Source organism: Rhineura floridana, chromosome 5, assembly GCF_030035675.1.
Source record: "Rhineura floridana isolate rRhiFlo1 chromosome 5, rRhiFlo1.hap2, whole genome shotgun sequence".
NCBI lineage: Eukaryota > Metazoa > Chordata > Lepidosauria > Squamata > Rhineuridae > Rhineura > Rhineura floridana.
The window spans coordinates 51,490,424-51,517,162 of record NC_084484.1 but is presented as its reverse complement, the minus strand read 5'-3'; the positions used below and the strand labels follow the sequence as shown (position 1 = coordinate 51,517,162).

The following is a 26,739-nucleotide window of genomic DNA, read 5'->3' as shown; positions in this document are numbered from 1 at the left end:
ATTGCATATGAGCTCTCACCTAGAGTCTAGAAAATGTGCAGACCAGACACAGGTTTACCACTGCTGTTTGTAACAATTAGGCTTTCATGTTATGTTTTTATACATACATCCTTTCTAAACTAAAAATATATGCGATTGTGTTGCTCATTAGTGAAAACACAGAATTAGCCCTCAAGGCTTTAAAAGAAGATTAAACAAATTCATGGAGGACAGGGCTATCAATGGCTACTAGCCATGATGGCTGTGCTCTGCCACCCTAGTCAGAGGCAGCATGCTTCTGAAAACCAGTTGCCGGAAGCCTCAGGAGGGGAGAGTGTTCTTGCACTCGGGTCCTGCTTGCGGGCTTCCCCCAGGCACCTGCTTGGCCACTGTGAGAACAGGATGCTGGACTAGATGGGCCACTGGCCTGATCCAGCAGGCTCTTCTTATGTTCTTATGTTCTTAAGGCAGGTAGGAGACAGTTTGCACAAATAAGTTTTAAGGCCTATGTGGAATAAAAACAAGGGAACTAATTCCTTTGGTAGAAAAGAAGCACCTGCCAGACTTCCTGCTTTTCCAAATTATTCAAAGTACAGGGAAAGCTCGTTACAGCGTGAGAGGCATGTTATAGGGCTTCCGTGTTAATACATATATAATTCACTAATAGGCAAAAAACCTTGCAGTTTAAGAATGTACCTATAGTCAACAGATATTTCTATCAAACTTGAAAAAGCAGGGGAATTGGGCAGCTATAGTGAATGCACCAGGGGAGCAGGAGACCTGACTCCTCTCTATTGTACTGCCCTACAAATTTGTAAAAATGCAAACACAATTTGGGTTGGTCTTTCACAGTCCAATCCACTAGTTGTGTAGCTTGGAAGAATTTGGTAACATGTGCCTCTGAGCATATAGTGAGTGGTGACAACCTGCCATCTCCAAAGATGGAGAATTACATTTTTTTATTGTTTGTTGATGTTCTTACTTTGCTCCTTTTCTGTGTTACTACTGTTTCTACAGAGATTCTATCCTAGAAAATTACATTTCTCTCATTATTCATCCTAGAAATCTGTGTCAAATTTATTTTTATTAATTTCAAAGCTTTTTTATTGGTCAGTGCCATATGATGGTGAAGACATATGTTTCAAACTGGAGGTTATGTTCTATTACAATTTTGGGTGCATTAACAGTTGAATCTGAAACTGCAGTTTGATGTAAAATCAGACTGATTACAGTATGTTGCTACTTAAGCAATGACTTTAACTGTTGGAAAAAAACAAATTTGGCTTGCCCAAGGTGCCTGCTATACTTAAACCACTCCACTTAAGAAAAGGTAGGCAATTAAAAACATAGAGCACACCTAGAATTTTGCTAGAATATATTTCACCTCCCACTATTTTATCTTGTGCAAACAGCTACAGTTACCAGACCTTTATTTCACTTTAGACAGTCATGGCTTCACTCAAAGAATCCTGGGAAGTGTAGTTTGTGAAAGATGCTGAGAGGAGACTCCTATTCCCCTGACAGAGCTCCAGTGGCCAGAGTGGTTTAGCAGTCAGCCATTCTGAAGCTCTGTGAGGGGAACAGGGCATCTCCTAACAATTCTCAGCACCCTTCACTAACTACACTTCCCAGGATTCTTTGGGAGAAGCCATGACTGTCTAAATTGAAAAAAGGCCTGGTGTGGATGTGGCCAGGGACAGCTTTGGTTTAAATTTGGGTGGGAGGCTACATGTGCCTGCTGTAGAATAAAAAGATGGGGGAAACCCTGAAAAAGAACAATACTGTTCATAATTTTTGCATTTTGGAAAGGGAAGAAAAGGAGCTTCCCCTCTGACCAGTGCCCACCCACCCAATCTCCTCCTCCTCCCCTCCCTGCCCCTCCCCCAGGTCAGTTTCACCTATCCTAAGCATGATTGCATGGGAGTAAATCCCACTGAACTTAACAAGATGCAAATGATCAAACCTGCTCTCCCCTCCCCTCCTCCTCCCTCCCACCACCTCCCTTTTGCCTCTTTCTTTCCCCTCCCCCTCCTTCTGCTCCCCTCTCTCCCTCTTCCTTCTACTCTCCCCTCCTCCTTGCCCATGGTCAGTTGTACCTATCCTAGCCATGATTGCATACGAGTAAATCCCACTGAGCTCAGTAAGCATGCAAATGATCAGATCTGTCTTTTCCCTCCTTCCCCTCTCCTCTCCCTTCCTCCTCTCCTCCCCTCTTCCTCCTGCCCTGCCCACTAAAACCTTGGCTACCATGGGAGGGCATACCTAGTGCACAATGGCTGCCACAGAGGCCTGTTTAGTCACAAAGTACCAGTCTCTTGACTAAGGACACAAGTACAAGGCAGAGACTGTCTCTAAGCCCAACATGCACAAGCACATTTCGCCTATACCTCGTACAGTTTTTTAAAAATATTAAGTGGTATATGAATGCTTTTAAATAAATGGAATTGAACTGCCTTGAAGTCAATTCTGACTTATGGTGACCCTATGAATAGGGTTTTCATGGTAAGCAGTAAACAGAGGTGGTAATTTACCATTGCCCTCCTCTGAGGCTGAGAGGCAGTGACTGGCCCAAGATCACCCAGTGAGCTTCATGGCTGTGTGGGGATTCAAATCCTGGTCTCCCAGGTCACAGTCCAATACTCTAACCACTATGCCACACTGGCTCTCTTTAAATGAGTAAATGAACAAAATAAAATATTCATTTTACAGACAGACTCCACTCCAAACAAACAGGCAAACACATACTACTTCTCCAAAACTGGCAAAACACTCATAGAGAAAGAGGCAACCCCCCCCAAAGTCAGCAAAACAATATTTTCAAATAGGCTAATTACCTCCTCAGGTTGCTCCCCTTTCCCCAAGTTTACCAGGCAATGGTATGGTCCCTTGCCTTTTCCTCTTTTCTTCTTTTCAAAGAAGAGTATTATTAAGCTGTTGGAAACCGAAGCTGCCCTACCCTCTTCTTTTCCTTTGCCACACAGGGGCCATAGCCATTTTGGGGAAAGGACAGGGAGAGTGCAGAGCAGCTAAAGTCCTGCACCTTGATTTCCAGCCAGCCCAATCACTACCCACGGCTATAAATAATAAATTTCAAACACTGGGAGGGGCTGTGGGCCTCCATGGGTGCTAAGGAGGTTCTGGGGACACGGTACACATAGATACCACACTGAGGACTCAAGATAATTAGGTATTAACCAACTCATACAAACAGAAGTACTTTATGCATAGGCTATCTCCATGAGATCTATCGGTTCACCCTATTAGGAATGTCAACCTGCACAGATCAGGTTCCAGAACATTAACTGCAGCCAAAGATTACTAAAGGCAAACCATCCCTGTGCCATCGGGCTCCATTTGGAGATGAGGCAGGATATGAATTTAAATAAATTGATATTGTCATTTAAATGGAATTCCAAAGGACCATACTGCACTTTTAAAAGTTTCCTTCCAAATGTCAGTTTCTAAAAAACAACAATTGCTAAGTGATCGAGGGCTGGTTTTAGGAAGCTACTTTATGCCAAATCAGACTATTGATCATCTAGCTCACAATTCTGTATTCTGACTGGCAGCAGCTTTCCAGAGTTCCAGGCAGGAGACTTTCCCAGCTGTATCTCAAATGCCAGGCACTGAACCTAGGGCCTTATGCATGAAAAGTATGTACTATATACCACTGAACAGCCCTTCCTATAATTGGTTGATGTATATGACATTTTACAGAACAGTCCATGCCCAAGAACCATGCAGTCTAAATTTCAATCCTGGAGGAGAGAACAAAGGAAAGTAAGGGGAGAGGCAATACAAGGGTCACTAGATGGGATATTAGTCATTGCTTTAAATTCCACAACTGGGATTCTCTTTCTTTTCTTTTCAAAAATACTCAGTAACTAGAGAGCCTCCAAATCCAGATCAGAATCCAGAGGGTTTTTTAACCCTCCCCCTGACAACCCCCCCTGAAAATCTTCCCTCCCCACAAAAAAGGCTTAAGCAAGATGCCAGAGTGACATAAATCCACAAACATAAGAAGAAATCAGAAAGTGGAAAAATATCTGAGGCAAAACACACATTTTAATCAACCCCTACAAAAGCATCATTGCTCTAATTTCTTTCAGGCATGTCTGTGTAGAGACCTGTCACTAGGCATCAGAATACGGAAAGACACAGGAGATATGTGACCAGTTTCAGTCATTTAAACTTCTTGCTGCTTAACAGAAGAAGGTTCCAGAGGCCAGGATAAAAAGGTGCATCTTCTGCACACAGCAGAAGCTATACAATTATGCTAGGTGCACTTCTGTGGGGAGGAAACTGCACAATTTAGGGACTGCCACAGAGAAAGACTTCTTCCAGGGTGACATTCCCTGCACTTTCGAGGAAGGCGCAACTATCAAGAAAATCCCTCTGCTGATCCGGACACCTGACAGTCTGCAGGGAAAGAGGCAGTCTTTCACGTATTTGGGACCTAAATCATTTAGGGCTGTAAAAACTGTAATGAACACCTTGAATTGGGCCCAGAAATGAACTGGCAAGCAGTGCAGCTGCTTTAGAATAGGGGTTATGCGAGTTCTAAATGGAGCTCTGGCCAGTAACCTGGCTGCTGTATTTTGAAGTAGATTAAGTTTCCGAATTGACTTCAAGGGCAGCCCCACGTAGAGTGCATTGCAATATGGAAGTTACCAGAGCATGGAGTACAGCAGCCAAGTCATCTCTGTCCAAAAGGGGCCATATCTGACAAACTAGCCATAACTGGAAATAGGCACTCCTAGGCTGCAAACCAATACACACTTACCTGGGAGTAAGTCTCATTGAACCCAATGGAGCTTATTTCTGAGTAGACATGTATTGGATTGCAGCCCTAACCACCAAGGCTACTTGACCCACCAGATAAAGTCTGCTCAGGAGAATTACTGTCAGTTCAAATAATAAGTTAACAAAAGCCTATGTTTTCATATTGTTGGTCATCATTTATTTGCTTGAGGGAAGATTTTCCAAATTCAATTTGTTGTATATTTGAAGCCATGCTGGACCAACTAGTGGTTTTGTATATAATTGCAGATTATTATTATTTTTTAACTCCTTTTTAAAAGAAGTACCATGTTGAGTTCTCTCTTGAGATATAGTTAGATAATCTAACAAACTGCAATCCAATACATGTCTACTCAGAAGTGAGTTCCATTGGGTTCAATTGGGCTTACTCCCAGGTAAGTGTGTATTGGATTGCAGCCTTAATAAATAACGCCAAGGTGGTATCAAGTACAACAAATCTGCTTGGGGAAATTACTGTCAGTTCCAAAAAAGTCATTTTTCTTGATATTACCTGGCAGTAAACACAACATATAATATTTCTGAAGCTTTTTAGTATCTCATATTATATTTATTACACGTAACCATTCTAGCTTACATTTGATTATAAACACAAAATGTAGCAGTAAAACTTTCAACTGCCGCCCTGGGCTCCTGCTGGGAGGAAGGGGGGGATATATATCAAATAATAAATAAATACACTGATATAAATTAATCCTTTAATGGTAAAATTCAGAGATGCTGGTCAAAGCAGTTAGCTAAAAGCAATGAAAATTGCAATTTTTGTCCAAGCTGCCTTCCATTTAATCCCGTTAGGAAATAAAAGCTGTATCTTAGATAACTGTCAGGATGCAGGATTGGGGCCCTGAAGTTTCAGACGATGAGGAGAGGGAGGGGGTCATTTGGCCAGAGTCGTGTGAAGGAGAAGCAGAAGAGGGGGAGGGAATCTCAGAGATAGAACTGTCTGGGAGCGAGGACCTTGAATGTCCAACAGACACAGATTCTTGCCGAGAGCTTCCCACACCTCCTCCCCCTCCGAGCTTGGAAGAGTTGGAGAAGGAGGGAGAGCAAGGAGGAATTCAACCCCCTCCTGATCCAGGAAAAAGCAAGGAGAAACAGCCAGATGGTTTAAGCATTGCCCCCCCGCTTTCCCCCATACCTGAGTCAGATTTCTCAGAAGGGGAGGGGGCGGTGGCACCCTCTTCACCACGTACAAGGAGACAGCAAAAGAGGCGGCAAAAGAAGGGGAAGAGGCAGGTTGTGGATGAGGGCACTTTGAGGCGGAGTGAGAGAATTCGCACTCGCTTGCACCCTTCTTAAGGGACAGTGGGAGTAGTGGTTCCTTGTTCTGTCAACTCTCTTCTATGTCACAGGTTATGTTTAGTAGTTAAAGTTCATGAGACGACATAGTCTTTGTCTGGATATTACTTTAATAAAAACTGATTTGCTTTCACCAATTCGTCTGGTTCCTGAGCCTCAACCTGGACCCGACAATAACTTAGAAAGTGTATACCAGTAGTTCACTAAAAAAAAAGAAAATTCAAGTTATGCAAATACTCCTGATCTTCAGGAGACTATATGGAATTAATGAATGAATTTATACTAAATAACTGGATTTAGCAAAATGTGTAATACTTAATAGACTTTCTGCCTGGGTGTGTTATTTCCTTTTTCATCTGAATTTCCATATTTTTGTAGGGACTACTATGTTGATAAAAAGCCCAGCTGAATCTGTTCCAGACTAATTAAAGAACACCTGCTAGTGCAGTATTACCATTTCTAGCAGTGCTCAGCTGAAGAAAGCTCTACTGGATGTTGAACTGGGGGGGGGAGTGTAATATTTTTGATTGAGTTTGAATGATCACCCTCCCTGCTCCACACATCATAAATATAATTGTTCAAGATTTCTAGGGCTGGTGAACATTACAGATGTGAAATGAAAGTTATATTAATATATAAACTGACAATCTGCATTTTTAAACAAGTTGAACAACTGACACAAACACTGGCTGTGTTTGGGCATGATAAACCGTAGTGTTATTTTGATAGGAAGCAGCTGCAGCAAGCCTCAGCTTGTATGTTCTCCCCTCTGCTTTCTTCCTCAGTGTGGCTGCAAAGAAATGATTAGAAGCTTTTACTTTCATTTTTAATAACTGCAATTTAGAATTATGCCCAACCTGAACTGTGGTTAATTTGAATGATGGTTTATTAAAACAAGACAGTTTCAAAGCCATGGTTTAAAGTTTGTTTCAAATAAACCATAGTTAATATTAACCAGTTTGTTGGGTATGGATGAAATGATAAGCTGCAGCTAATCAAAAACAGAAGTGAAAGCTTCTGAACTTCTCCTTGTGGTCATGCTATAGAGAAGAGGAGCACAAGTCTTACTAGGTTCATAGAATCATTGAATAGTAGAGTAGGAAGGGGCCTATAAGGCTATCGCGTCCAACCCCTTGCTCAATGCAGGAATCCAAGTTAAAGCATACCCCCCAACAGGTGCCTGCCCAGCTGCCTCCTGAATGCCTCCAGTGTTGGAGCGCCCACCACTTCCCTAGGTAATTGGTTCTATTGTCATACTGGTTTAACAGGAAGTTTTTCTGATGTTCAGGAGAAATATGGCTTCCTGTAACTTGAGACCATTATTCCATATCCTGCACTTTCATTCGCATCGTAATAAATATCCAAATGCTGCCCTTATAGATTGATGTGCTTTATCATTTTTCTTGCTGTATTTGCCACCATATATCCATTATATACCAAATTATTAATTTTAAAGTGTATTACTTCCCATTCACAAAACATGTGACCCTTTTCTATAGGCAAATCAATAAAATATTTGCAATGAAACCTTTTACACCTAGTTTTAGTATAGAGGCTTCCTACAGGTATCCTAATAAGCATGGGTTTATTATATTATTTCATTTGGGTTTGTAGGTTGAGGTGGACAGTAGCGTAGTGGCAAATTCAGAAGTGCAGGGTCCCTTACAAAATAAATAATAAAATAATAATAAATTTAATTTCTTTGTCGCCTATCTGGCCAATGGCCACTCTAGACGACTTACAAAATTGTTAAAATACAATTGAAAAAATACAGTAATACAATATAAAAACAACACATTTGCAGCAACAATATTAAAACTGGGCAGGAGGCATTTCAGTTATAACAATTAACCCTCCCCGGATACCCCGAAGGCCTGCTGAAAGAGCCAGGTCTTTAAGGCTTTCCGAAACACATTTAGGGAAGAGGCGTGCCGGAGATCTTGTGGGAGGGAGTTCCAAAGAGTGGGGGCCGCCACTGAGAATGCCCTCTCTCTTGTACCCGCCAATCTGGCTGTTTTTGTTGGCGGGATTGAGAGAAGGCCCTGTGTGGCCGATCTTGTCGGGCGGCATAATTGGTGGCGTTGAAGGCGCTCCGTGAGATAAACTGGGCCGGAACTGTGTAGGGATTTAAAGGTCAATACCAACACCTTGAATTGGGCTCGGAAGACAACTGGTAGCCAGTGTAGGTCGAACAACACTGGTGTGATGTGATCTCGGCGGCGACTATTCGTAAATAGTCGAGCCGCCGCATTTTGCATCAGTTGTAATTTCCGGACAGTTTTCAAGGGTAACCCCACGTAGAGCGCATTACAGTAGTCCAAACGAGAGGTGACCAGGGCGTGTACCACCAGTGGGAGCTGGTGAACAGGAAGGTAGGGTTGCAGCCTTCGTATGAGGTGTAGTTGGTACCAGGCTGCCCGGCTCACTGCCGAAATCTGAGCCTCCATGGACAGCCTGGAATCAAGCACAACCCCAAGGCTGCGGACCTGGTCCTTTAGGGGTAGACTCACCCCGTTGAACTTCAGGTCAATGTCGCCCAACCTTCTCTTGTCCCCCACGAGTAGTACCTCGGTCTTATCAGGGTTCAACTTCAGCTTGTTCCTTCCCATCCATCCACTCACGGATTCCAGGCACTTGGACAACCCTTCACAATCCCAACCCTCAGATTCATCTTCTCTTCTGTAATTACAGAAGTACAAAACCAGAATAAAACTGTTGTGTGTAGGTTCCCCCCCCATATGTGTCTCTTGGGGCAAAAAATACCAGAAACATTTTGCTTTTAAGAATTCTGAAATGAAGCCAAGTGTGGCACTAGGATTTGGAAGACCAAGATACTTTGCCACGAAGCTTGCTTCCCACTTATCCTAGGAGCCAATCAGCATGAAAGGACAATGAAGCATGTTGTTAGCCAAGTGAGAAGACTCTCCTCAGTTGGCTAACATGCACCCCTTTCATGCTGATTGGCTTATACATAGGGACCCTACTCCCCAAAAACTAAGGGATCTATGACCCCTCCTGCAACCCCAGGCGACTGAGCCCTTGGGGGTAGAACCTAATCCCTCTATGTTGTCTACATAGTTCTGCACACCTGAAAATGCATTTTTCTCTTGCAAACCCCAGCATGTAGATGACTTTATTCTCCAGAATCCCATTACATTCTTGCAGTAGTTTGTATCCACCCATTGCTATCCATTTTCATCACTAAGTACTCCATAAGATAAAAGAATTCCTGGATAGTATTGTCATCCATTCACTATGAGGATGCTCATGGTGCATTTCAGAAAACCAGGATCTGCTTATATTGAGTAAGTCAGACAACCCTGTTGCTTTAAGCAGGGAGTGACAGTAGCATAAATTGTGGGGGGAGGAAGCATCTGCAAAAGCAAGGTGGTAAACAATTTGAAATAAATCACTATTTTTCCAGAAAGAGGACCAGCTTGACCAGCTGCCGAATATAATCCATTAGTTTAGCTATACAATATCAAACATTAACCGAGTAACGATACTGAAAGCAAGTTGCAGTTCTGAAGTAACTGGATACAATGAAAGATAAGAAAAAAGATACAAATGCTTCTATAAAGACATCATGTTAGCACAAAACATAAAACTCAATGACTTTATCTCACATTTTGCAGAAGCAGGAAATGGATGTGCTGATTGGAGACACTGAAGTGAGAGAATACAGGTGAGAGTGCACATACTATGTGCAGTTTGAAAAGTTATTGGCAGAGCATCACACATTTGTTAACAAATTACCTCCTTCCTGCCCTCACAGTTTTCTGCCATAAACACCCCACTCCAGTGTCATTTCTGTATAAATAGGAGGAAAATAGAGGTGAGTGCAAGAGGCAACTGGGTCAAAGATGCAGGAGGAAATGAACTGAGTTTCCTAGCAACATTACTTTTATGTATTCCCTGCTTCGTTAGTTTATTTGTTGCTTTATATACAGCATTGATTTTGAGCCATATGTGGACTAGGAACTACCAATCTAATGTAATTTTGCTTACTTGCCCTACACATTTAGGGGGGGGAAGCAATTAAGCTACACTTTACATTAGGTTGCAAAATGGGTGGATGAGAGACACAGCCCTGAATGGAGTTAAATATGCATGTACGTTACTTGCAGGTACGTGCTCGATCAACATCATAGACAGGAGACAAATCTAGACTTGGCTGTTGGAAGTGATCTACAGCTCATTGTTCCATCAGAAATGTTTTTTTTACAAAGGTCTTTTTTGACTGCATTTTGTGGATGAACATAAAGAAAACAATGAAAATATTAAAAGGGTACTACTTTATTAATTTTCATAATACCTGCAGTTCTCTCTAATTCCTAATATAGTTGCTAGTCCAGTTTTTCAATTGGTATTCTTCATGCTGTTTGTTTCATTAGGTAAATATGGCAGTCCAAAAGGACTTTTGTGAGGTCAGTGGCTGAAATGTGATAGATTCTTCATTTATGAGATTACTGGAAACCATAAGTCTAAAAAAATGCCTTGCTTTAATATTCCTTTAATTACACAACTATATGTCAGGTTTTCACTAAACATAATCCGCCAGATTTGTCCAATCCATTCACTGACTGTATAACCAGAGGATGACTTCTGATTTTTTGCTGTCTCAATTCTTGCAACAGCTATCATAAAGATAACTATTTCCTTAAGCAACATGAGACATATATAATGCATTTGAATACACAGCCTCAAAACCCCACAAACATCTTTACAACAGAATCTTTAAATATAATCACTTCTACAGTATTTAACAATAAATCCCATTGGGTTCAATGAGGGCTTACTTCCAATTAAGTAGAGATAAGATTGTAGCCTTACAGTGGATTACTACAGTCTATTTTATAATCTCATGGTAACTATTTATTATCAACCCACCAACCGTTAGGGATGTCTCATAACTATGAACAGTGAACTTGTATTGGCAAATAATTAAAACACATGTTGAACCATTCACCAGGTTTAAAGTATTACTCATCCTTGTGTGCTAAGTAATGCTTCAAACTAGATATATATTTTGTTTAAAAAATCTTCCTTTGTAATTTTTAAAAAGTATGAACGTTAAAGAAACTGCCAATAGCAATATCATACTTCACTGACAAACCAAGAAGCAATAGCCAAAGCCCATTTCAAAGCTCCAAATTACATAATATATCATCAGTTTATTCATTCTAATATTTACAGACAGATACACACACACAAAATTGTCCAGTAATCCCAAATTCATACAACATTCACTATTGTGAACATTCACTATTCCCAGCATCAAGATACTGTTGTCTATTGACTGAAATTGGTTGATCAACTGCTTCCCTTTATCAGGAATAAGGATTTGTGCTTTCTTACTATTCTTACAAATTTTAGAGTCAGTAATCTAATGTTCCAGGGCCAAGGTTCAAAAGACATTAAGCTTCGATCTGATTTACTATAAATATTGGGTTAGCTATTATACCAGGCATTATGGCATTTTAAAACCATTAGCAAGAAGAGCTTCTTAATCTCTTCCAGCCTTTTATCTGGGCTCTAATACTTAAGATGGGGGGGAAAGCATTTGCAACCCTAGATTATTCATCTGACATCCAACTCACTCACTCATGCTTATTTCCTCTCAAGCTGAATTCAATAATTATCCTACCCTACTGAAAAATTTAATAAAAACGGCATTAACAAAAATAATTATTCTACCTTTGCAGAGCAATCCTATGCATGTTTACTCAGAAGGAAGGGTTCCACCATGATAGAGATGTGAAGGCCCAGAAAAAAACCAGAAAAATTCAGAAAAAACTGTTTTCCCCATTTTTCCCAAAGCCTTTTTTGTTTCCCCCCCGAAAATTGGAAAAATTGAAAAAAATGAAGAAAATATGGATTATGGAATGTTTTATTTTAGCATGATCAATAAAATGTTTCACTGAATCTTGGTCCCCCCTCTTTTTCTCAGTTATTTTTATGGGAATGGATGCTTTATGTCTGCTTGACACTGTGGAGGACTAGAGGAGACAAATAATTTTCTTTGTTCTTAATGTTGATGGTTTCTTCTGTCTTTTTTAAATTGTTTTTTGCCTGCTCCTCAAAAACTGGCAAAACGAAAGAGGTTCTTTACAGTTCAGGTGTTCCTTACAGTTCAAGCTCCTGCAAATCCATTTGTTACCAAAAAAAGTAAAAATTTAAAAAAGTAAATTCAATTTGTAATAACTGTACTTTTACTATACCAAATGTAATAATTTTATGCCAAACCAACTTGTACATAATTACCTTTGATGTTCCTGAAGTAACAAAGTGACTTTCAACCTGTAAAAAGTGCTAATATTGCATTTTTCAATTTTTCAAAAAAACAACAACAATTTTTTCTTGAAAAAAGCAGATTTTTTCCATGGCTTCAAAATTTCTGGAAATTTTACATCTCTATACTGTGATCAATGCAATTTATTCCTAAATTAAGTGGGCATAGGATTGTAGCCTTAATCTCAGCCAAAGGAACATATATTTTATTGTAACATGCAGCTCAGGAAACATGTCTCCAAGATGCAGCAGAGATTACCTTACCTGGCTGTACTGCCATCACCTTCTGCTTGTCTTCCACAAGCCGGATGATGTCCGATACCACAATGTGGTGGTCCATGTCTTCTTTCCCTTCATTAAGTTGATTGTCTTTCGAAAAACAGTTGCAACTTCCATTTTCCTTACACAGCAGAAACCTCCAGTAATTAGACATGAAAATATTTTACTCCGATTCCTATAATTTAAAAAGAAATAAAAAAAGTTTCTTCCACAAGTGATCGAAACAGTGGCAACTTATCTGGGGCATGCTCATGTTCTTAGGTTTTCCACATGCTTCAAGCAAAGCAGATCACTCATTCTAAACTGAAGGCCACTTTAAGGAAAATCTGAAAGAATACAGTTTTGCATATTTTGTAGGCCAAACAAATACATAATTTGTACAAATGTTTTTTAGACAAAAGACCAAGCAGCTGATTATTTCACACTTTGCAATGCTGTATATATTAAGTGCAGCCGTCGCCGTGATCACATCACCCCAGTATTAATAGATCTTCACTGGCTACCAGTTGTCTACCGGGCCCAATTCAAGGTGTTGGTGTTGACCTTTAAAACCCTATACGGTTTCGGCCCAGTTTATCTGAAGGAACGCCTCCAGAATCACCAATTATGCCGCCTGACAAGATCAGCCTCTCAAGACCTTCTCTCGGTCCCACCGGCTAAAACAGCTAGGCTGGCACGGACCAGAGAGAGGGCATTCTCGGTTGTGGCCCCCACCCTTTGGAATTCTCTCCTGTATGATCTCCGACATGCTCCCTCCCTGATAGGTTTTCGTCGAGCCTTAAAAACCTGGCTATTCAGGCAGGCCTATGGAATTGAGGAGGGTTAATTTTAGGATGTTTTAATTGGAAATTGGTTTTAAATTGTTTAGGACTGTGGTTGTTTTGTATATTGTATATTATGTATAGCTTTTGCTATTGTAAGTCGCCTAGAGTGTCCACTAACCTGGACAGATAGGCGACCAATAAATAAAATCATCATCATCATCATCATCATCATCATGTAGCATTCCTTTTCAGAAAATCATTTCCAGCATATTGGGAAGCATCAGAGCACCTCTCACAAGCCAAACCTGGTGGGATTATCGAGATAGCTGGCACTGACTAGACAATATGTTCAATAATCAGACGGATTATTGGGCCAAAAGTCACAGAGGCTATAATCCTGTATCCACTTATCTGGGAGTAAATCCCATTGGACTCAACAGGACTTGCTTCTGAGTAAACATATAGAATTGCTCTCATGAACTAGCATTCAGGGTACTTTTTATTTCTGGTTTCCAGTCCTTTCAGATGCTCTGTCATCAAGCAGAGGGCAAGAGGCTATTTTAAAAAGAGAGAGCATAGAAGATTAAAAAACCCTGGGACTGTCAGTATTCCAGCAATCTGTGTCCAAAAACTCAGAAGCAACAACTCCAAACCCAAGAAAGCTGTAACATAACCATATTGCATAAACCCTTCGCAGAGATGATTTTTGACCAAGACAGAAGACATTTAAAATGCATTAAATTCTCTGTTTTTGTTCATTTTTAACCAGGCAACAAACTAAAAGCCACATATAGCCAAAGGCATTTTCAATAGTGGAACCCTCATTCAGAATTCTGCCCCCAGGGAAGTTTGGCAGGCTGTTTACTATTAATGCTTTATTCATCTAGATGAAAAATAAAGCTAAAAATTGTTCTAGCAAGCACTTACAGAGAAAGGCTATTCTTTCTGCTGTTGAGTTGCTGCTCATAGGTTACTCTTAATGTTTTGGGATTGTTTTCACCTGTTAAAATGTTGTGTTTTTATGGTTAAATCTGTTATACTTACATGTTGTGAAGTGCCTAAAGGGTTCTGAGAAACCACAAAAGTTTCAGTCCTATTTTTCTCAAAATTAAAATTGACATGAATTTTTTTAAAGGGTATGAAAAAATGCTTTAATACTTTAAGATCTACATACATTTTTCCCCTCTGCAGAAGAAAAATACCACTACATTCCTATTCTCCTTGATAAACATTCCATATTTGAAAAGTCCTTGGAGAAGAGCATAACATTTCCGGTGGAATAATACAAGAGAAATTCAGTAGTCAAGCAGTTTAAAGCAAAATGTAATTGCAAATTAATTTAAGACATTACGTTTTCCAACCTTACAGGAAAAAGAGAACAATTAAACTGAAAGAGATTATATTACATGATATCACTTCATCCTTCCTGTTGCCATTTCTCTTTACAATATTTAGGTCAATAAAAAAGTGGATCAAAATTCCAAATGTAAATCTTTAGTGCGAGCCCTTTACTTAAAATATAATGTACTAAATAGTTTATACAAGACTAAGATAACCAGTTCAAGATGATCAATTCAGCTATTACTTCCAAGTAAACATTGTGTTTAATGGTACTTGCTCCCAAGTACGTCTAGCTGGGATAGCAGCCTAAAGCTGCATACCTATCTGGAGAATAAGCTCTGTTAAACACAATGGAACTTATGTCCAACAAAACAACACAGGATTGGGCTGCTAGCAATTTTCTTTCTCTACAGATATAAACAATATTTCAAACTGCAATTCTAACCTCAAATATGTGTTGCTGGAGGGTAAGGATCCAGCAGAAAGCATGGCAGAGATGTTTTTGGGGAGCAGAATTGGGCAGCCCAAGAATCCCCTGGATCCTAAGCTGGTCCAGCTCCTGGAGAGATGCCCAATTCTGATCTCTCTGCACCATCAGTCTAGAGCTGGCACACATACAAAAAACTGTGGATTTAACACACACACCCCGCTCTGGCCAGCATGTATAGCAGGGCTTCGTATGCAGCAGTGGCTCTGTCCTACTGCTCCCCAGCCAGAGTTCAGATTACTGATCCCCATGTACACACTTCTTTTTTTCAAAAAAGCCCACTATTTATCCTTTCAACATGTAAATTACCTCTAGCCAAGGCTGTGGTCCTACACTCTGACCTGAAAGTTAAATCTCATTAAACTTAATTTGACTTACTTCTGAATAGATATGCACTATGTTGCTCTGTACATCAGTGGAGGTTGTTCCATTTGGGAGAATGGGACACTGCCTCTCCAACCCTCAATCTGGCCTCACCCAGCCTCCACTTTCTTACTTACAACCAGTCCACAGGGTGGCACTGCACATGGCAGCTTCTCTTCCTTAGTCTCACTACTGTCCTTGTAAACCTCAGCAGGCAGGCAGGCGGATGGGGATGAAATTAGAATTGGTGGTTCTGCATGTCATTGACTCTGGCTCCACCTACTGTTAGTCTCCCTACCTTCCATTCTACCAGTTCCAATAGACACCACCTACTCATACGAATACTTCATTCAACGTCTGAATCATACAATTCTAAATTTTTCACATTAAGTCAGTATTTATGTTCCAGAAAAATGATCGAGTTGTTCAGTATTCATCAATTTACTTGCACAATGTGGCATTCATTTTATTGGTAAATTCTTTGCCTTGAATACAACTAAAACCAGGGAGAGGCCCTATTTCCCTATATATGAAAATACAAAAATGTAAATGGAAATAGACTGCCTTCAAGTCGATCCTGTCTTATGGTGACACTATGAATAGGATTTTCATGGTAAGCAGTATTCAGAGGGGGGGTTACCATTGCCTCCCTCTGAGAGGCAGTGACAAGCCCAAGGTCACCCAGTGAGCTTCATGGCTGTGTGGGGATTCAAACTCTGGTCTCCCAGGTCAAAGTCCAACACTCTAACCACTACACCACACTGGTTCTCTATGGAAATACCAGTCATGCCCTAAAGATCAATTTCCTGCCCAGAGAGTATCCACATACTCAGAGAGGTTACAGCACTTAGAGAAGAGTTTCTCCATTTTAGGCCATCCTTCCTATTATCCGCAAACCTGACTTGCCTTATGCATAGGTACAACATCTATGTATGTTGGAAAGGAGCTTTCTTCCAATCTGATTTCCCAGTTTCAGAGTATAACAGGTTTGCTACAAACAATGAAAGTGTCACTCTTTCTCAAAGTCAAGTTTCCAGTTATGCTCTTTCAGGGGAAGCAAGCCCCACTGAGTCTGTAACAATGCACAAAGGAAAAATAATAATTCAAAAGATTGTGGGATTTAAGTGACTTTAGAATGATAAAGAACAAGAGCGCTCTCTCATCCACCAACTATTCTGTATCTCAGTAGTGGGTAGACTTCTGGTTTGTCAGACGTACTTTATTTTTTCTTTTTCATTTTGAACCCCAAGACCAACAGTTAGAATTAAGTAATAGAGTGCCTATAGGCACATTCTGAGGGTAGAAACACACTCACTGTTCTGCCGGTTCCAGTGTGTCTCCACCTCTCTCTTCTGACAATGGGATCATACGATGCTAGTCAAATCCCACCCCTTTTTACTGTAAAACCTGATGGGATGAGCTCGACTGCTTTTTAAAAAATTCAGCTTCAAAGAGATTTCGCAACTGATTGGCAGATCAACCCGTTCCCCTCCAGGTGTGGCTAATGAAAATGCTTTACTCTGGCTACTAGCGTGTTCAGAGCCTGAGTGTAGGAATTTGTTCTTGGTACAGGTAGAAAAATGTATATTGTTGTTGCTATTTGGTATACATTTGGAAGTCTGAAACATTTGCTGATCTACTGCAATATCACACAGAGGTCTATCAGGACAGCCTTATCTACCTTTTGCTCATCACTGGAAGTGATACATCCACACATAATGAAAGCAGCGTATTTTGCATCATTGCTGCAATGTGAAAAAGGACATACAACAGAGTTCAAGGCTGTGACCCTGTGCCTTTCAGTAGCTTTTGTAAGTGAAGGAATTTCAACAGGTGCAGCTTTTCTCACTCCTGTACCAAGTCTATGGCTGTGAGCATGCTAGTCATCTACAGCAAAGCATTTCCATTGGCTATACCTGGAGGGGCAATGGCTTGATCTGCCAATCAGTTGCAAAAGTTGTTTGAAGTTGAATTTTAAAAAATGCACTCGAGCTGATCCCACCAGGTTTTACGTAAAAAGGGGTAGAGTTTGACTAGCATTGCATGCCCCCATTTTCAGAAAACTGAAGCAGAGATGCACTGGAACCAGCAGAACAGTGTGTCTCTACCCTATGACACTGGAAGATACACCGTGTCTAATTCCTTCATCTACACAACAATGGAAATTACAGGTGTTGTTGCAAAGTGCGTAAGAAAGAGAAAACTCTGGTAATATTTAACAACACAAGTGTTTCAATGCTAAATGTTCCTAATTCTTGTTGATACAGAAAAAATCTTAAGATTGGTCCTTCCAATGACTCATTCATACAGGATAAGAAGGTAGGCCTGAAATGTTTAATAAAATATTATTTTGAGTGTTTTTTTCAGAATATTACAACACTCTGAGCTAGCCATACTGCATAACTGAGGAGGGGCACAGATTTGAAATCCTAATCAATTTTTAGCACACACATAAAGTAAGCATCTTGTAATGTTTACCATATTTTATTTAAATATATATTTCAGGCTGAAATATATACTGAATACTGAAATACTGAAGTGGTGTCCTCGCAGTTAACAAGTCAAACCAGTTTCACAGCACAGGTACTAAAATAAGGGAATACCCTTGAACGTAGTGGAACTTATGAGCAAACAAAATAAAACAGAAAACAGAGGAAGTTGTCTTATACCGAGTCAGACCATTGGTCCATCTAGCTCAATATTATCTACAGCAGTTTTTTTAGGTTTCAGACACACATTTTCCCCAGCCCTACATGGGAACCCCAGGCACTGAATCTGGCACCTTTTGCAGGCAAGCCATATGCCCCAACCGTAGGACTATGGCTCTTCTCCTAAACCATCCAAATGAAATACAGATCCAATCTGCTGGTGTTCTCAAAGAAAAACACGGCATCTGGTGCTTTTACAAACTCAGAGAAACCCATACTTGGGAGAAAAAAATCAGAACATTTTGCCCATAGCCAGCAGCAAACCTTTCCTCACCACTATACCACTCAGGTTTCGAAGACGACAAAGAAATCAGTTCCTCTCCCGGCAAAAAAGGACGAGACAACGCAACCCCCCACCTCCAAGAGCAGCGGCCGCCACCCCTAACTAACGTAGTGATCGACACAGGAGGAAAGCTGCTAAAGGCGGGAGGAACCGGGACTCTTTCCCCTTCGAAAGACGGTTACCTTTGACAAAACAAGAGGAGGAGGAGCCGCCTAACCCAAACAAACACACAAAGCACATGACTCCCTCACCTCGAGGTCCCTGGTGTTAGTAGTTGCGGTGGTTTTTAAGACGACAACGCTGCCCAGCAAGGTACTCTCGCCTACAAAAGTCGGTTTATGCATGTGGCCGTCTGCGCCTCTCCCCCACCCCCCTTGTAAGCTCCTCTCCGCCTTTGTCGCCACCCTGCGGCGGGGAAAGGCACTCCCTCCCTCCTCTAGGGCCACGCGAGCCCCGTTAAGTTTGGTCGCGGGAGAGAGACCCGCGGAAAAGAAGCATTCGCGCTCCTCATCTTCTCGCCTACAGCTGAGCGCCACCCACTCCAAGCCTCCGTTATTCTAGGCGGGAATGAAGCTGAGCGGGAGAAGGATGCTGTGAGCTCCTTTGTTGCTTGAGGGAGCGGAGGATGCGCTACACTGAGCAAGAAGACCTGAGAAACGGAAGTAACCCAACGCCCCGGTGCTCGGCGTATCTGCTCTTCCCTCCCCGTGTTTCTCCGTTCCAGCTCTTTCTTTTTTCAGGGCGAAGTCGCGCTTAGGCTGCAATCCTATATTCACTTACCTGGGAGTAGGTCCCGCTGGTGACTGGACTCAGGCGCACATGATTGAGCGAGACCCACTGAAATCAATGAGACCTACTTCATGGTTAGGATTGCGCTGTAAATGGTTATATTAAGGGGGGGCAAAATATAAATGGTTATATTAAGAGAAATCAAAATAAGCTTTCCAAGAGCTGCATTCTTGGCTCAAGCCACTGCGTCAGGACCAGCTCCTGGTCTGAGGGGGACGTAGGGGCAAAAGGGTCCTAATAACCACCCTTTACATTCCCAAGAATGACACTCAGCGCTGCTCAGAATGCAGGCCAGAAAAAAAGTCGGGGGGGGGTTAGCTGGTGCCAGCAGTGGGCCCTGCCAGGACAGTGGGACTTTCCAGCTGCCCAAGGATGACAGCGTCTGACACTGGCCCTCCAAAGCTTCCTTGGAAGAATTTGGCTCTTCCCTAAGCCTTGGTTAAGCAACCTAAGGATCTGAACTCAAACACAGATCAAATTAAAGCATTCACAAGTAGTGTCGGGGAATCAGGTCTTACCAATGTACCCAGAGCTCCCAGTTGATCAGGCTGGTGGCAACAGGATACTAGCGGAAGGAGTTTTGGGACTACGCTACTGTAAACATTTTAAAAGATTTATTGAAAGATGCCCAATTGAACACAGCCAGGAGTGCCCTTGTGAGTCACCCCATTGCAGGAATGGTAAAACGCAGAAATAGAGATGCCCAATATTCCTGATCTTTCATATTCACACAATCACACTGCTGGTGGCCAACCAGTTTTCTGTAGCAAGGAAAACGAGACTTGGAGAAGTGGGGAGGAGACATGCTGTCTGAGTCTCAATGCTGGCTGCGGTAGAAACTTCTCAAATCTTCTGGTGAAGCTGGGGTGTCTTTATAGTCTGATAATATTGTGATGTTCTTTTGATATCTTCACTGAGTCCGTGGTATCTCATCCATCAGTTGGTCAGCTGGCACTTTATGATGTCAATCTCTTGGCACATATCCTTTCTCAGGATTGCATCTCCTCTTTCCCATGCAACTTGGTGCCTAATCAAGGGTGCTAGCCACAGGATCTCCTCTGGGTACTCAGGCTTGGGTACAAAGCATGTGCTGGCTCACTTTCAAAAAGCAGTTAACTATGGTTTAAACTGTGATATGCAAATGCCGCCAATCTCTCTGCTCAAGTATTCCATTTAGTTTGAAGGCTAATAGCTGCTCCATAAAATTGTCTAATCTCCCTGTAAAGATTTATAGTGCAGATGCTTATTTTATTTGTTTATTTATTTATTATTTGATTTATATCCCGCCCTTCCTCCCAGCACAAAACCATGGTGGCAAACAGAAGCGTTAAAAACACTTTAAAAAATCATAAAAACAGACCTTGAAGTACATTCAAACAAAACGTTAAAAATGTTTTTTTTAAGCTTTAAAAGAAAGGGTTAAAACATTGTTTTAAAAAAACATATTAACAAGCAATTCTAACAGATGCAGACTGGGATAGGTCTCAATTTAAAAGGCTTGTTGAAAGAGGAAAGTCTTCAAAAGGCACTGAAAAGATAGCAGAGATGGCACCTGCCTAATATTCAAGGGGAGGGAATTCTACAAGGTAGGTACCGCCGCACTAAAGGTCCATTTCCTATATTGTGTAGAACGAACCTCCTTATAAGATGGTATCTGCAGGAGGCCCTCACCTGCAGAGCACAGTGATCGACTGGGTATATAAGGGGTAAGACGGTCTTTCAGATATCCTGGTCCCAAGCTGTGTAGGGCTTTGTACACCAAAACTAGAACCTTGAACTTGGCCTGGCAGCAAATGGGCAGCCAGTGCAATTCTTTCAGCAGCAGGGTGACATGTTGGCGATACCCTGCCCCAGTGAACAGTCTCGCTGCCGCATTTTGCACCCGCTGCAGCTTCCGGACCAACCTCAAGGGCAGCCCCACATAGAGCACATTCCAGTAATCCAGCCTGGAGGTTACCAGTGCGTGGACAACAGTGGTCAAGCTATCTTAGCTCTTTCTCATGCAGTTTAGATAATACAGAAACAGCTCAAGGACCAGTGGGTCTACTTGTGAGTAAATTCTGCATAATTGCATCTTTATTGTAAAACAAAGTATCAAGTATTCATTAAATACATCATTCCTAAAAAAAACTTTATCTGGGGTAGGTCAGCGGTCACCAGTCTTTTGGTGGCACATTTGGAATTTTGAGAGCGCTCTGGGCATCACCCCCCCCCTATGATCTCTGATTTGATGGAGGTGGGTGGGAAGACCCTATGAAAACCTTTGTTTCTACTGCATTTTTAATGGTTTTTGCTTTATGGTTCCTGCTGGATCGTGTGTGCGTGTGCATGCGCATCTCTGTCTTTGGCACTCCATTTTCTCTCCTGATTGCTGCAGCTTCTCACCTCCCATTCTGGCTGCTCTGTTTTTCTCCTCCCCCCCCCCCTCAACACTTCTTGTTGTGCCACTTTCTGTTCAGCTGCCAGTTTAAGCCTTGAAAAGCATACAGAACAAAAAGAGGAAGTGGACGCAGTGAGGGGAGAACAGAGGCTTCAGAGGCAGGGTGGGGATAAGTCCTCAAAGGCACCATTACACCTACAGGCATTCATTCATTCATTGGCAATAACTCGTGGCCGAGTAAGATTGTCTTCCAGGGTAAGGTCTTTAACAGTGGGTCCATAAGTGACTGTGGAGGCCAGTTCTGGATCCACACAGCCTCCCACATTGAGGACATAGGTTTCCAGATGGAAGATGGTCGCAATGAGGATTTGTTTGACGTGCCTTCCGCTTGGCTCGTTTGTCCCATTCACCCTGTATTCATGCTTCTTCAAAGTCCATAGCACCTTTGATAATAACCAACTTCCATTTGGGGGGTTAATGGGCCAAGACTTCCCAGTTCTCGATGCTCATGTTACATTTTTTTAGATTCGCTTTAAGAACATCTTTAAACCTCTTTTGCTGTCCACCGATATTCCATTTTCCATCCTTAAGTTGGAAGTAAAGTAGCTGCTTTGGAAGACAGCGATCAGGCATTTGAACAACATGGCCAGTCCAACAAAGTTGATGTTGAAGGATCATTGTTTCAACACCAACAACAGGCACTACACTGGTGAACCCAGGGTTAGGCAGGTCCCATCACTAATGGCAGTACTTTCACATGCACCACATACAGGGCATTATGAACATTGCCTTCAAATGTAAGTAGAACTCCTTGGCCAATTTAGCTGGATGAATACTAGTTGCTCTTCTTTCAGATTGGTTTTGGTGATGTTGTATGTATCTTAACAGTGCAATTCTATGCATGCTTACTCAGAAGTAATACCTATACAGGTAGTGTGTACAAGATTCCAGCCTTAGGCTGCATTCAGAAGTCACTTTATTCCATCTTCCCATTTCTTTACTTGTTAATTTTTGCATTTTATGGGATCTTTTACATGTTAAATCTGCTCTGCCTGATAACACCAGCCCTTACACCAAGGGAGGAGAGAAAACATTTTACTTCAGGCTTATTTATTTATTTCATTCCATTTCTATACCGCCCTTAGCCTATGGCTCTCTGGGCGGTTCACAGCAAGGAATAAAATACAATACAGTAAAATAAAAATCAGGTAAAATCACTAAAAACATACAGCTTGAGCATGTAACACTTGGTATAAAATTAACTTAATAATAAACATTAGACATTAAAATGCCTGGGAGAATAAAAAGGTTTTAACCTGCCGCCGAAAAGATAGAAGAGTAGGCGCCAGGTGCACCTCATCGGGGAGACTGTTCCATAATTGAAGAAATCTGCTTGCTGTGTCCAGCATTTGGCATTTTTGAAGAACTGGCTGCTGCTTATATTTTTGTTGATATTTCACTGTCCCCGAAATGTTTTTCACATCTGACTCTGTTTTGTATGTTCTGATAGTGTATTTTATAATGTATTTTAAATGTTATAACATTTAGGTTATCAAAATGAATTCTTTGTCTGGGCTGTTAAATTGTGTTTGAATAGTCATTGGATTGTTATTGTAATGTTACATTGATATGCATTTTTTCTTTTGTGCTGTGAGCCACTTTGGGCACATTTGTGTGGAAAGCAGCACACAAATAAGTAAATTAATAAATAAAATAGATTCTGCTAGATTTCCAGATGGAAGTTTCGCACTCATTCCTATGTTAATTGTTTCCAGAAAAAAATCCATTTGTAACCTGGAATATTATGGGAGATTTGCATTGTAAGTTTTCTGCAGTTTTTACGGCTCACACCTCCACTGCTCATGTATAGACATTTTGGGTGGTATTTTTATATACTGCACAGTGAATCATGGGGGAACAGAACACATGTGTAGGAAAAGTGGTGACATGCCCAATGACATTTTTTGTTGTGTCACACAACATGCCCACAGGTGTGAATGAAATTTAGCATGACATGGCTGTGTATCAATCAAAAAGCCACAGTTCCATAACACAACAAGTTCTGCAGTGTAAAAGTAACATTGAAATCAGGACAGAAGCACTAGCTTTATAATCAAAACTAATCCAATATAAATATAAAACTTCATGTCTGAATGCAGCCTAAATCCAACTTCTGTGTGGAGGGAGATGCCAAGTCAACCGATGCCTACAGGACTGAGTCCAGAAGGTAGCATTAGGAGACTGTTAATTACACTATGTTGTGCTGCAGGGCACTATTCTATCCCCAATGCTATTTAATATGCAAAGCTGCTGGGAGCCACCATCAGGAGTACACTGATGACACAGCTCTATTTCTCTGTAATACCTGAATCAGGAGAGGCTGTGCAGGCCCTAGACTGAGGGAAAATAAGCTGAGTCTGAATCTTGACAAGATAGAGACACTGTAGGTGAGTGGTTCCCGTGTTCAAGAAATTGGTCAATTGACTGTGGTGGAAAGGTTTGCACTCTCCCTGAAGGAGCAAATAAGCAGTCTGGGGGTGCTTCTGGATCCAGATTTGTCATTGGAGGACCAGGTGGACTCAGGAGCTAGAAGTGCCTTTTAGCAGCTGTGCCTGGTATGACAACTACAACCATTCCTGGACCTGGAGAGCTTGACCATAGTAATTCAGACATTGGTGACTTCCAAGACTGGATTACTGCAATACACTCTATGTGGGGCTTCCTTTGCACTTGATCCAAATACTGCAGTTAGTGTAGAGTGCTGGAGCACAGTTGCTGACAGGAGTGAGCCTCTGGCCACATTCACACTACATTTTTCTACTATTATTTCACTTTCGGCAGTCATGGCTTCCCCCAAAGAATCCTGGGAAGAGTAATTTGTGGAGGGTGCGGTGAGTAGTTAGGAGACACCTACTCCCCTCACAGAACTATAATTGCCAGAGTGGTTTAACCATTAGTCTGTCTTCCCAGAGAACTTTGGAAATTATAGCTCTATGAAGGGAATAGGGGTCTCCTCACAGCACCCTTCACAAACTACTCTTCTCATGATTCTTTGGAGGAAGCCATGACTGTTTAAAGTGGAATAAACATATGGTATGAATGTGGCCCTGATCAGAATATAATACCTCTGCTTGGACATCTGCATTTGTTAATATTTGTTCTAGTGTTCAGGCCAAGTTCTAGGTGTTGTTGGTATATAAAGCCCTTAACAGTTTGGGACCAGTTTACTTGTGGGATCACATTACCTCCTATGTGCCCACTCAAGTGCTTCGATCTGTGCAACTGGCACTGTTACAAGTGCCACAAGATATTCATTCTGAACTTGAAAGAAAGCAAACTCTAGTTTGACAGCACCTATACTTTGGAATTCCCTGCCTATTGACATCAGGAAGGCACCTCTACTGTACTCTTTCCAGGGTCTGCTTTAAAACATTTTTGTTTAGGCAAGCCTCCAGACATGTAGATGTTGATGTATTTTGATCTCTTTTTAGCTTACAGTTAATTTTTAATTATGTTTTTAAATGTTTTAATTACTTTTTTAATTTCTAATTTTAATATTTTTGGTAAACCACTGAGGTGTTTGATTATAATCAAGCCGGATATAAATTTTTGTTAAATAAATAAAAGTTAAAATTAAAACTAGTGTGTGCATCAACATTCAGTATTGGTACAAAAACACATGTATATGCATTCTCACATTCATCCTGGATCTTCATGTGGATAAAGTTGGTTCCAAATTGAAAACAATGTGAAATGGGTAGAAATAAATAAAATGATCTTAGAGGTCCCTTCAGGGTATATTATCTATTCAATTATCTTATGCCATTTTTTTTATAAATCATAGGCCACAAATGGCTAGAAGTTAAGTTGCATTCTCATTACTGTTTCTTAATAGAGCCTTGCTGGGCATACTATTGAAGGATCATCTCATATATTTATATCATTATTATCATTTTAAAATGCATTGTGCTCTGCTACATCTCCTATAAGATTAAAATAATAAATGTTAAAATATTATTACATTTATATCCCACGTTTCCTACAAGGAGTTCAAGGTGACATATATTGTCCTCTTCTTCCCTATGTTATCCTTGCAACAACACTGCATGAGGTAGGTTAGGCTGAGAAACAGTGACTAGCCCAACCCAGTGAGATGTATGGCTGAGCGAGGATTTGAACCCCAGGACTTAGTCCAACACTCTGAAGGGTTTCATGGCGAATCACATATTATACAGCCACAAGTGGCTGTATACTGTAGCCAGCATGGATTTTTCACATTCCGAAATGTTAAATTGAAAATATCCTCCGTCATTCTGATGCTTCCCATAAGCTCACAATCAGTGAGAATTGGAGTTCAAAGTATAAGGAGAGAGAAAAAGAGAGCCCTGTTGGACTTTTTTCTGTCAAGGTTCTTGTAATTTGTTGGAATTAATTAAAGATCAGCCATGTTCACAGAGTACCTGTAATCCTATTACTGACCTTGCCACATACTCTGGCCTTCATATTCTGCAGTTTAAAAGTTTAAGACATGCCTGGCTGATTTTTAATTAATTTAAGAAATTTAACATTGGAGCCAATGATAATGTTGGGCATGCTCTGTAAGAACCAACTGTCAGTGTTCTAAAAGCCAGACTCACAGCTGTTTGGCTTGGCTAATCAGGGTGCCATACCCACACCAGACCTTTATTTCACTTTAGACAGTCATGGCTTCCCCCAAAGAACCCTGGGAAGTATAGTTTGTGAAGGGTGTTGAGAGAGGAGACTCCTATTCCCGACAGAGCTCCAGTGGCCAGAGTGGTTTAACAGTCAGCTGCTCTGATTGAAGCTCTCTGAGGAGACCAGGACATCTAGCAACTCTCAGCCCCTTCACTAACTACACTTCCCAGGATTCTTTGGGAGAAGCCATGACTGTCTAAAGTCTGATTACAATATCTGACATCAACCATGTGGATTACTTA

General features: G+C 41.2%; 1 protein-coding gene across 4 annotated transcripts in view; it reads right to left on the bottom strand.

Annotated features, from left to right (window-relative positions):
* The window catches only part of MCF2L (MCF.2 cell line derived transforming sequence like), a 160,631-nt gene extending 141,345 nt beyond the window's left edge, over window positions 1-19,286 (bottom strand). For 2 of the 4 annotated variants that reach the window (XM_061626670.1, XM_061626674.1), the window contains exons 1-2: window positions 18,864-19,286; window positions 12,652-12,841 (exon numbers count right to left, since the gene is read on the bottom strand). In XM_061626670.1, coding sequence (XP_061482654.1) covers window positions 12,652-12,820 — 169 coding nt within the window. In that variant the 5' untranslated portion in view covers window positions 12,821-12,841; window positions 18,864-19,286. The other 2 variants (XM_061626671.1, XM_061626672.1) reach the window with 2 other exon arrangements.
* Between the last annotated feature and the right edge of the window lie 7,453 nt (window positions 19,287-26,739).